Below are 13304 nucleotides of genomic sequence, written 5' to 3' on the forward strand. Positions count from 1 at the left end.
CAAAAGTTGCCAAAAGATATCTTATTTTTCAAATTTTGTCAAGGTCATATTATAAAAATTCTGCCTTTATTCTAACATATTTAAGGAATGACTGTAATATTTTTTCTGTCTAAGAAGAAATAACATCAAAAATGTGGTGCACACTGAATAACCGTCGTAGCGGGTTATTTTAAAGTGTGCACCACATTTTTTATGTTATTTCAAATAGACAGAAAAAATATTACAGTCATTTCTTATAATTCAATTCTTAATTCCATTTTAAACCGGAGTAAATCATGAAAAAACGTTGATGACGTCAAGGTCACATGACAAAATTATGTCTATGTGCTGATAAACAAAACAATGTCAGCCAATCGGAAGACACGTTACATCCAAAATTAAATTATTTTAGCATGAAACAATTTACATAGAAATGCAACCAATACGGAGAACTGTTACACAGAAAAATGTTGTTTTGGTAAAAGTTCTAGTCCACAGGAAACAATTTCCTTTTAAATCTATCCAGTTTTGTAATAAAAAGGGTGTATTCACATCACCCTCCCAACCCCTGTCTTCGGAATAATGAATATGTATAATGATATCTAAACATTTTGCAGCAATTTGTTTTTGAATTTTTTTAACATAGTTACCATGGTAACTTGTAAACAAATCCATCTCTTTGGTAAAATATGATATGATTTTAAATATAAACAATGTCATCTACACAAAAAATGAAAGAAAAATCAAGAAAATATTTCCCTTTCCTCTAAAGCTATAACAAATGACAAAACTGGACAGTTATATACATCTGAGAACAGATATATATATATATAAAATGAGATCTTATATAAAACATGCATAATTATTGTTTTTATAAATCTGATATAATGAACATATTTCAAATTTCAAAAACACTATACTAAAATCTTTGGCACAATGGTAATATTTTTTACAGTGATAAAAGTTTTAAACAGTGAGCATTCTGCCATCTGTCAGAATAAAAATGATATTTCTATACAAATTCTATTTAAATATTCATTTAGTAACTTTAATTCACCTCAAAGTCTGAGCTTTGTTTCTTCAATAAATTTACAAATTCTAAACTGTGAATAGAAATATATCCTAAACTATTAAAGCAATCATAGAAATAATTTATCCGAGAAAATGTTGTAAAGCAATAAAATTATGGCACCATGAATGAAATCGGTGGCAATGCCATGTCCTGCACGTAACAGTAAAAATGTGACAACATTTGTATAAAATATCCTGGATAATACATATTTCACAGCTGAGTTGACAAATAAAAATTCAAACTTATTGTAATTTAAATTGAATAAAATGCTCCGCAGGGCGCAGCTTGATACGACCGCAGAGGTCGAACCCTGAACAGTTGGGGGAAGTATGGACACAACATTCAAGCTTTGGATTTGGATTGTGATTAAATATTTGACACAGCATAGGTTTCTGACACAAAATGAATGTGGTCTAAGAGCTTAAAAATTTTAAATTGGACATTCACCTATTATGGTCCAATATCCAAAATCTAAATACATGGTTAGATTCAGCATATCAAAGAACCCCAAGAACTCAATTTTTGATGAAATCAAACAAAGTTTAATTTTGGACCCTTTTGACCTCAATGTGGACAAAGTTGATAACGGGGCCCAAAAATCAAAAATCTAAATACCGGTACATGGTTAGATTCAGCATATCAAAGAACCCCATATATTCAATTTTTGTTGAAATCAAACAAAGTTTAATTTTGGACCCCGATTTGGACCAACTTGAAAACTGGGCCCATAATCAAAAATCTAAATACATGTTTAGATTCAGCATATCAAAGAACCCTAAGAATTCAATTTTTGTTAAAATCAAACTAAGTTTAATTTTGGACCCTTTGGACCTTAATGTAGACCAATTTGAAAACGGAACCAAAAATTAAGAATCTAAATACACGGTTAGATTCGGCATATCAAAGAACCCCAATAATTCAATTTTTGATGAAATCAAACAAAGTTTAATTTTGGACCCTTTTGACCTCAATGTGGACAAAGTTGATAACGGGGCCCAAAAATCAAAAATCTAAATACATGGTTAGATTCAGCATATCAAAGAACCCCATATATTCAATTTTTGTTGAAATCAAACAAAGTTTAATTTTGGACCCCGATTTGGACCAACTTGAAAACTGGGCCCATAATCAAAAATCTAAATACATGTTTAGATTCAGCATATCAAAGAACCCTAAGAATTCAATTTTTTTTAAAATCAAACTAAGTTTAATTTTGGACCCTTTGGACCTTAATGTAGACCAATTTGAAAACGGAACCAAAATTTAAGAATCTAAATACACAGTTAGATTCGGCATATCAAAGAACCCCAATAATTCAATTTTTGATGAAATCAAACAAAGTTTAATTTTGGACCCTTTGGACCTCAATGTGGACCAATTTAAAAACGGGGCCCAATATCCAAAAACTAAATACACGGTTAGATTCAGCATATTAAAGAACCCCATGAAATCAAGAATAAAACCCCATTGAAATTGGTCAAGAAATAAGCAATTTATAGGAAGTATCTTCTTTTGCACAATCCTGTGCTATTAAATATTTCTTGCTATTGCACAATACTGTACAATTGACAATTTCTTGCTATTGTGCAATATTGTGCTATTGGATATTTCTTGCTATTGCGCAATACTGTGCAATTGAAGATTTCTTGCTATTGCGCAATACTGTGCAATTGAAGATTTCTTGCTATTGTGCAATACTGTGCAATTGAAAATTTCTTGCTATTGCACAATACTTATTATATAATAATTTACACATCCTGTTTGGTGTGTATCTCCTACCATATCATTATTATTTGATTTTAAATATAAATCAGAAATAACCAACTTAAAATGGAAAATTTTAAAAGAAACAAAAAAGGAAAAAAAGAAAAAAAAAGGAAAAAAAAATAAATCCCCCCCCAAAATTTTTTGAACCCCCATTATGATTCATCACCCCCAAACTCAATCCCAGCCTTCCCTTTGTGGTATGGTACCTTGCAGTACAATTTCAGAGAGATCCATACACTTGAACACAAGTTATTGTCTGGAAACTAGAAAAAAAATGTGTTTTTTGGCCCCTTTTTGGCCCCAAATTCCTAAACGTTTAGGGCAATTACCCCCAAACTCAAACCCAGCTTTCCCTTTGTGATATGGAACCTTGTAGTACAATTTCAGAAAGATCCATACACTTACACACAAGTTATTGTCATGAAACTAGAAAAATGCTTGTTTTTTGCCCCTTTTTTGGCCCCTAATTCCTAAAATTTGGAGGCAATTACCCCCAAAATCAATCCCAGCATTCCTTTAGTGATATGGAACCTTGTGGTACAATGTCAGAGAGATCCATACACTAACACACAAGTTATGTCTGGAAGTTACAAAAATGCTTATTTTTGGCCCCTAATTCCTTTACTGTTATTACCATAACCCCCAAAATCAATCCCAACCTTCCTTTTGTGGTATTGAACCTTGTGGTAAAATTTCATAAAGATCCATTCACTTAAACTAAAGTTAGAGTGCGAAAACCAATGTGTCTTCGGACGACGACGCCGGACGACGACGACGACGACGACGACGCCAACGTCATACCAATATACGACCACAAAAATTTTTTTGCGGTCGTATAAAAATGAGTTACTTTCATTCATAATTCATAAACCTTTTTTCTCTCTTGGTTTAAAAAATATTTTCATCCCTAATAAGCTTACAAAACAAAGTCTTATAACTGTTCAATTAACAAAGATGACAATTTTTTTATACAAAGGGAGAAAACTTTTTAAATTACGAAAAACTTATCTAGGTACAAAAGTCTTTATAAATAAAAACTATTTTCTTCAACAAATAATTTTCAAACATCAAAATAATCAAAAAAATTATTTGCAATCTTTTTTTTTTTATGGCATAGCAACTGACTACATGTACATGTTTAATACATTTAGAAATGAATACAAATGAATTGATGAAATATGTATTATCACAGCAGTAAACATAGCACTAAAATGTCCTGAGATTTCTGTCAGCAGTACACTTCTTTGTCCATTGCTAACCTCACTTGCTCCAACTTGAACTGCAATCTATTTTTCTTTGCAAATTCATCCTCTTCTAATGCTTGCCATAACTAAAAACAAATAAAATAATATAGATTTTTTAAATAATGAGCCAGTTTATTTGCAATTTTTTTAAATCATACCTTGACTTTCAATAAATTTGTTGTTCTCTATATTTATTGTCGTAGAAAACAAGTGAGTATCAAGGGTAATCCTTTAGATGAAAACATCTACCACATACTCAGATCCATTTGCACATAAGGATTTTCTGATTGAGTATTCATGTTAAATGCCACCTTCAGCACTTTTGGCTATAACATTCATGGCAGTCAGTTTTTTTTTAGATTTGAGTCAAACGCACCCGCTCCTATGTGTGGGGTTCAAACCAAGGCTTCCAAAACGGTCATATATTTCGGACATTTGTATAATGTCAGGTAAAAGTCCGGCTGGGCAAAGCACGAAACGGTCATCTACTTTTTAGTTTTCAAGGCTTTCTTATGAGACGGTCATTTTAACATAATTAGCGATCTTTTTGACCCAACCTTTTGCCTTTAACAGCCACACATTTCCGGTCATAAAAGTGACATGATCATTAAGTACTATCAAAACAACCCCTACTTTAATACCTTTTCATTTTAATCAAGGCTAATTAGTTGTCGAACAGCTGCAATTTACCTGTTCAATTGACAGGTAAACTATTTTGAACCGGACATTGATCGGTCTATTCAAAGTTATTTTCTTATATTTCACCGGTTTGCATCTAATTAATTTAGTCAAAAAGATTTAAATTATCAGAAATACATTTTCAAATATGATTTGATGAAAAAATTAAAAAGGTGAAAATGAAAAATCGTCAAAACCACGTTGTTTGAACTAGTACAAGTGTGCGCATGTGCGCAGGTGTGAAATTTAAATATGCATCCTAATTTCTTCAAACAATACTTAAATTGTCATTGATGCCTTTATCTCACATTTATTTCAAATATTTTCTTGAAGAAATAACGTAGAATGAGCTACTTACACTCATTCATGCTTTGCAAACGTACACGGAATTTACGTATCCGTCTCTGGTCCATGTTTTACCATTGTCAAGACAACATCCGGTATTTTAAAAACGAAAGTAAAGTGTTTGACAACGTTATTTTGCACAAATAAAGAGTTTAAGGCAGATATAAGTACCCTAATGTTGCACACTTCGAATGATGCACTGCCAATTTAACAGTTTACGTCAGAACTTCGAATTTGAATCAAAGAAAGTTTAAATTAAATAATATCGTTTTTTTTTAATGTCAATCATTGGGATGGCCAACTCGGCAACTGATTACCATAATTGCCTTTTGTTTATTTAGTTTTTAGAGATTAAAATCGGGATAGTATATAAAATGTCCGGCTGGCTAAAAATAATTTCAAACTCATAATCTCAGTACAAATAATGAGAGTGAATTATGACTCCCCACCACAGAATTCATCCAAGTATCCTGACCACCTAAACACGATATATGTGTAGTAAATATATTGTACTGTGATCAAACATCCTGTTTGAATCTGGAGGAATCAAGCTCTGTTTCTGATAGAATTCAAACATCACTATTTGAAATTTGGTCAAAGGTAAGACAGAACCCTTTTTGGCCCCATAATATAGCATTTTTACAAATTTGTTGAAATTTAAACTTTTAGCTATTTATTGGATAATTACACCTTATGTAAGAATCCTGGGTTTTGATTGGTTGATAGCCAGTGTATTTTTCACCAATTTACTGTTATCAAATGAATATCGTTCATTTTTTAACGCCGCCGGGGTATATGCAAAAAGGATATGCCTTTTTTACCCTCTCTGCCGTGGTATTTGCCAAAAAATACTCTATCCGACTGGACGCTTGTAACGTCACAATCATCAATGCGTTTTTGAACGTTAACATTCGGTGTAATTTAACAGATATAGCATGTTCTTGAGGGGTATTTGCGAAAAATACCCCTCCTTAACATGATATATCTGTTCAAAGTAGGATACTTATGATCCATAAATATGGGCTGTTTTTGACAATACAATGCACATGCATCAGGTACTAGCATCATAAATTCATGTAAAATTACTGAAATCTTCACATTTTTAGCATTTGTGCTAATTTTAAGACGGTTTTTGTCTTAAATGGAAGTGGCCGCATTTGTGTTCAATCTTTATATTAAAATATATGATGTATTTGATGATAATACATAACATATATACAGGTTGAGACTGAACACAAATGCGGCCACTTTCATTTTAGGCATATTTGATAGATTTTTCATATTAAAGCTTGAATTTGAGCGTCATAAATGACCAAATCAGTTCAAATATTTTACATAAACTAATTGAATTGACTGAAGTAGACACTTAAAGTCAAGGAACAGTAAATGGGCTATGTCGCAGATTTTGCTAAAATTTTGCATACAACCTTGGCCCGTTGAACTACAACTGAAAATCGAAAAAAATAATGCATTTATCTCTTTTATTATCTGAAATATTGCAGATTGATTTCTTTATGATTATGATTATTTCACATCTTAAAAACAGAAATTTATGTATCAACAACATATAGTTTTTTAAGAAAAATCTATGGAGTAGATTAAGAGATTTGGCGATTTTAAGACAAATTTTAGAAGGTTTTTCGCCGATTTCATGTTCTTTCTATACAAATCTTCACCCATTTTGTAAGAATTCAACCAGTAATAATTCAAATGATAAATGAGATAAATGCATTATTTTTTCGATTTTCAGTTGTAATTCATTAAGCCAGAGTTGTATGCAAAATTTTACTGAAATCTGTGACATAGCCCATTTATGTTACTTGACCTTAAGCGTTTAAAAAAATGTCAAAAATCTTTCATCAGATGTACTTCGAATTTTAGGCCAAAACTAGCCTTTACCGGACCTTCTCCTTGATGTAGTACTTTCATAGAAAAGTATGAATGTAAAGGTTAAATTTTGATGGCCCCACTGACTTCAGTCGAGTCCATATAGTCTTACCCTTATCCGTCATTCCACAACAAACAGTTATACAGATTTTTTTTTCTAAATGCCTTCACACATTGAGCTGAATTTGAATCTAGATGATGAATTAAAGATCAAGTTCACGTTTGGTTTCCCTACGCTGATTTTTGACGAAATTACAGGCTTTGTACTTTGAAAATTTCCACTCCTTAAAATAGCTTCAAGCTTTTTTGCGAGCTGGGCCATTTGTGTCATTCAGACACATCTATTTTTTCTTAATTCTAATGTCACTTTACATAAATCCAACTCACCTCTTCATTATATTTCACAACATATTTATACAATTCATGTAGTGCAGCTGTAGTATTGAATTCATCTTGATGAACCTACAATGAAAATTGTTTAATCAGCAAAAGCGTAGTTCTAAATAAATAAATTTCAATATTTTATTGTACTATATGGGTACATTTAGCTCTATGATAGACATGAATGTAATGGGAAAATTTGCACAATTGAATGATGATGGTGATGATGGATGGCTGCTTAACGTCCAACGACAAATTAATATGCATATTCAGGACTAGATCATGTTAATGTAATATGAATATTAACCCTGCTTTGTACTAGACCGACAAGCTGAGACGGATTTTTAATGTGCTAGTTCACAAGGTAACAGTCCGCAGGAAGACATGTCATTGTACCCGGACACATTATTCTGACTCCGAGACAACCAGTCTTTGCTCTTACTCCTTAATGCTGCATGCTTAGAGGAAAAGCAGCAAATACTAATTTGAAAGTTTAGTTTTATCCCTGTCTTAAAAACAATCTTGCCTGAAAAGTTTAGGGAATATATTTTTATTTAACATAGCCCATAGTATAAGTCAATTAGACAAATAAATGATAAATATTTAGTGGCAAACCTTATGCTGATCTGGCCAGAAGATGAACTCATAATCTACATCACTCAAACTGATATAAGGAATTCAACAATATGAAAATGTGGGAAGATCTGTACTAATGCTATTTGTAAATATAATATTTTACCCTAGATTCCTCAGTCATCATGGCTGTCATGTCTTGATCACTGATGGCGGGCATCATTGTTATGTCTTGATAATACCGTTCCACCCATTTCTTAAATTTAGGAATATCCTTAGCAAATAATAGTTTACTAGAAGGTGAGTCCTTCCCCAATCGATGGGGGCTCTGTGAACACGAGTCCATGAATGTTTGAGCTACTACACTTAAACACGAGTCAACAATGTTTGATTTATAAATGTCAAATACAAAGTTTGGATTCTTTATCACATTCACCCAAAACCTCAGAGGCAAGCTGAAAACAAAAACAAAATATGTTTTACATTATATAGTAAAGAGAAAGATGATATGCACACTTGTTGAATTCACATACTAAATGAATCAGATTTTTATCCCAAAAAATATATGTACGATGGAACCTATCTTTAGAAACCTCTACTTCTGCTGCTTAAAACTCGTCTAAGACAATTTGTCTGTCACAAAAGGATTATTCAACATGAATTATGAAGACTTTTTAGGATTATAACTGCCATTCTTTAGAGGAATGTTTCCATCTCCATAGAGATGTTCAACTAATTTTCATTAAAATTCTAAAATATCAGTATATTTGTAATTCTCATTGACATTTTTATTATATTGCAAAATTGAAAACACAACGTTTGAGACTACATTTTTGAATAAAGATTACCAGGATTTCCCCAATCACAAACTTACCTATTGGATTTCCATGTATATACAACTTCTTGGTCCTGTATATTGTGTAACAATGCTTGATCATCTAAGAAATCAAACATATACTTAATGGCAAGAGGGAGTGCATTCCCTCGGTGAGCAATACTGAAAATTCTCTCAAACAAATCATCCACATACTGTTGCAGGGTACCCTTTGTAGCTAGTAACCTCGTCAGATATATCTCTGACACCATCTTGCTTCCACGATCCGTACCTTCTTTGTTGAAGTTCTCAGATTCATGGGGTCGCACCTATATAAAGAAATATTTGATAAAGACCTGTTTTTCATAATGTCCAAATTAACTGTAGACCTGTTTCATTTACTTTATACAACCAGCCATTTTTCGTTTTTTCTTAAGTTAACGAGTTCATCTGCCTTTCTTATAGAACTATAATAATCAGATTTATTTCTCATTCGATCTGTGAAACAACGAAAGGTATATACAATAGAAATAAGTACACAAAAACCACTTATCTGTATAATCCATGTTGTTTTGAAGTTTTGTATTGCTTTAACTTTATGATCAACTTATACCACATGCCAACAATAAAAATTATAGGTAACAGGTATCAAATAATTTTACTTTGGTTGGTTTTGTTTATATATAAAAATATTCCCTAAAACAACTTACAGTTAGCAGATTACTGTATAATGTAATGAGTATGTATCCAGATCTCAGCATATAGATATGATTAACTTACTAAATGATAAAATTTATTAACACCCGCTATCTCCATCTCTAGAGCAACATTCTGTGGTGTAACTGTTCTATTTAATGAAGGACTTCTGGTAGAAAAAGGAAAATTGTCTGAAATGAGAAAGTTAAGAGATTATAATTACTATAAGAGATTCTTCTAGTAGACCCAAAAAAAGTACAAAAATCACATTTGCCTATTTCCAACTATTTGAAATCTTCATTGGAGATTTTAAGAGCAAAAGGACCTAATGCTCCTCTTATATTGTCATAAGTGTTTTTAATCTACTACACATGTACTAAATAGTTTGAATGAGTATGTATGTGCTTAAATACCCTTTTAACTCATTTGAATGCCTATTTTGAGGTTAGTTTAGTTTAAATAGTAAAGAATTTAAAAATTCAGGTCGTCACATCCCCCATAAATCGTGGTTTATCAGATCTGCATTTGCCAATAAAAAAAAAAATAAAAAAAAAATAAGAGAACTGCAAAAGTGTTAATTATCTTTTGTTTAAGTACATATTCACTTCATTTTGATATGATCTGAACAAAAAAAAATTGCTTTCAACAATCAACTTAAATTGACTACTTCAAAAGGCATTTTTTAAGAGTAAATTTGGCTAATGAAATTTTGACTCACAAAACGTATGTTAAAATTATGAAGCCAATACTAACCATAGAATTTGGACCCTGATTTCTCTGATGAATTCAGTGAGGACTGATTAAACTGGACTGTCTGTTTTGGCACTAGTGACATGTAGGCTCCATCGTTTACCTACAATATAAATATCACATGATTAACAATAGTATCAAAATCAGCTAACTACTCCACTTGTGTCGGGTATCATAGCAGTAATCAAAGGGCTTGTATTGAAAGAACTCAGTGGTAAAGATAGGTTTCATTTTGCATTGTGAACTTTAAATGGAAAATTGCATTGTATTAAGGTTTATGACCCCTTCTGTAGCCATGTGTATTATGAAATTTTCATTTTGTACATATATCAAAGGGAAACTTCATTCTAAGCAATATTATTTAATGTTTTATTGCATTTAATAGAAAATGGGGATTTTGTGGCAAATAAAGGCAAGATTTTTGCAGAAAATCCACAGACTTTAATACAGAGATTTTTGTTTAAAATTTTGAGCATAGATTACTCACTTGTTTGTCCATGATGTGCTAGCGTTCATTGTTTACAAAAAGTCCTAAGCAAACTTTACATTCCTAAAAAGCCTTGTGTACATTCCTAAAAAGCCTTGTGCTGAGTCACTAAGTCGAGCGCACCCTAGAAGGTGTACTTGAATCTGTCCATATTTTCATTTGTTTTAACCAATATCTTAATTTATAAACTTGTTTTAAGGAAATCATTGCTAGTACTGCATGCAATAATTCTCTATCTATCAAGCACCAAATTTTCAAATATGAGAGTACAAAGGGAAAGGCTGTGGATTTTCTATAAAATTTCCATATGTTTAACATTGAAGCAATAAAAGGGAACATAATCCTTATGGAAAAGAAAATAGTAAGGAATGTTTGAATCGAGCTATCTTCCTTTGTCTATAGTTGTAGAGGTGTAATACCACCATTGATTTTCCCCTATTAGTCTTTGTTAAATTTGCACTTTTCAAAAAAATGTGCAGAATTTATCTTTGTTTCAAATAAAGAAATACTTGGCATGAGTAAAGTTTTATCCTGTCCAGTACTATAGACAAAATTTCACATAACATTTCATTGCATATAAGAAAATAACCATCACTGGAAGTTAACCAATCAAATTTTCCCCCTTTTTTAACCTGTGTACAAGCTTTAGTAACCATGTAACCTCAAGTTTCCAAAATATTCTATAGAAACCCCAAATAAAGAAATAATGGTGCTTTGAAATACCCAAGATATATGTTTATGACTCAGAAATGTTTTACTGCAATGAAATGTAGGATCAATTACCTACAACTGTCAAATTCAAGGGAATATTTTTTTTCGACCTATTTTCGTATGCAACCGGATGTGACGTACTATGATTTGGTGGTATTACACCTAAAGAAGACTTTTTTGTTGAATAAACTGAATGTGACTTTTTTCCTTTGTAATACTGGTTATTTCAAGCATTCCTGTCAAGTTTTGTCATAATCAGTTCAATAGTTTGAGAAAAATCTAGTATAATGTAAGACGACATCTACAGCGATTCGAGCAAAATTTCTTTGAAAAATTCAAACCAAGCCGCATCATGATAGAATATAGTGTGGACCAATAAATGATCAAATATTTATCTCATCTGCCTACAAACAGTTGAATATGATACAAAAGATGACTTTAGGATGATAAATACTACTAATGGACCTCTTATTCTTCCTTATAAAGTCTCTTTTGGTCCATTTATACCTCTCATTTCCTCAAAATTTCTACTTTTTAGGCCAATAAATAAAAATTTTGGGGTAACTTTCACTCATTTATGATAGGAATGTTATTATAAATGATTAATTGAAGTATTCAAGCTGCTTGAACTATCCGTATAAAAGTTTACTGTCTCCAAGGAGGTTTCAATAAGTTCTTGCGTAAAACTTAAATTTACGCCGCGTTCCAGAGAGGGACATAAAAAACTTCTCTTTTGGTGAATAATTTGTTGTTACTGCTTTAAAAATAATTTCATTTACTTAAAACTATATATTTATTAAAGTATTTCTTAGGAAAATTTTTCTAGTATAGCAGAATATAAGAAATAAGAAGAAAAAGCTCCCCAAGACTCCAAGTATGGCTTGTTCTGTCAACTAATATTCATGGTAAAGTCCTATTTTAAGGAAATTTTCTCATAAAATGTATTTTGGAGACTCAATCCACTCAGAATATTTCATTATTTGTAATATTTCACTTAAATAGCAAGAAATTTTAACACATGAGAGTACTCACAAGGTCAAAGGTGCATGTACAGCTTCCCATATAAGGTGTAATACCACCATTGATTTTCCCCTATTAGTCTTTGTTAAATTTGCACTTTTCAAAAAAATGTGCAGAATTTATCTTTGTTTCAAATAAAGAAATACTTGGCATGAGTAAAGTTTTATCCTGTCCAGTACTATAGACAAAATTTCACATAACATTTCATTGCATATAAGAAAATAACCATCACTGGAAGTTAACCAATCAAATTTTCCCCCTTTTTTAACCTGTGTACAAGCTTTAGTAACCATGTAACCTCAAGTTTCCAAAATATTCTATAGAAACCCCAAATAAAGAAATAATGGTGCTTTGAAATACCCAAGATATATGTTTATGACTCAGAAATGTTTTACTGCAATGAAATGTAGGATCAATTACCTACAACTGTCAAATTCAAGGGAATATTTTTTTTCGACCTATTTTCGTATGCAACCGGATGTGACGTACTATGATTTGGTGGTATTACACCTAGACAATAATAACAGATAGATTCATATGCAATGTACTACTTTCTACAACTTTCTTATGTATTTTCAATAAAATGGCTTACTTGACAACATAATTTTCATACTTGAATATCTGAGTATTTATTATGAATATCTAAAACAATTTCACCTCACTGTTCAATGTTGTTTGTACACATTGGTATATTGATATAAAAGAGGTCTGAAATATAGTAAATTTAGATATCCAGCCAGTGACGATAGGGCTCTTGCAAATCTTTACCCTCAAAACTAATTTTAACTTAGAAACTATGATTGATACAAAAAGTTACCATCACAGCTCTCACAATTATTTTTTAGATGCAAACTTGAAGTTCAAAGGTGGTATTTGATACTTAGATTTTCCCCACTAATT

The 13304-nt window shown here is 31.5% G+C and overlaps 1 protein-coding gene across 3 annotated transcripts in view; it reads right to left on the bottom strand.

Moving 5' to 3' along the window:
- Positions 1 to 13304, bottom strand: part of LOC127700652 (plexin-A4-like) — a 254130-nt gene that overhangs the window by 137283 nt on the left and 103543 nt on the right. For 2 of the 3 annotated variants that reach the window (XM_052204230.1, XM_052204219.1), the window contains exons 29-34: positions 10190 to 10289; positions 9521 to 9627; positions 8801 to 9069; positions 8093 to 8381; positions 7360 to 7434; positions 1403 to 4148 (exon numbers count right to left, since the gene is read on the bottom strand). In XM_052204230.1, coding sequence (XP_052060190.1) covers positions 4047 to 4148; positions 7360 to 7434; positions 8093 to 8381; positions 8801 to 9069; positions 9521 to 9627; positions 10190 to 10289 — 942 coding nt within the window. In that variant the 3' untranslated portion in view covers positions 1403 to 4046. Of the gene's footprint in view, positions 1 to 1402; positions 4149 to 7359; positions 7435 to 8092; positions 8382 to 8800; positions 9070 to 9520; positions 9628 to 10189; positions 10290 to 13304 lie in introns of those variants that run through there. The other variant, XR_007981679.1, reaches the window with a different exon arrangement.

Source organism: Mytilus californianus, unplaced genomic scaffold, assembly GCF_021869535.1.
Source record: "Mytilus californianus isolate M0D057914Y unplaced genomic scaffold, xbMytCali1.0.p SCAF_1, whole genome shotgun sequence".
Classification (NCBI taxonomy): Eukaryota; Metazoa; Mollusca; class Bivalvia; order Mytilida; family Mytilidae; genus Mytilus; species Mytilus californianus.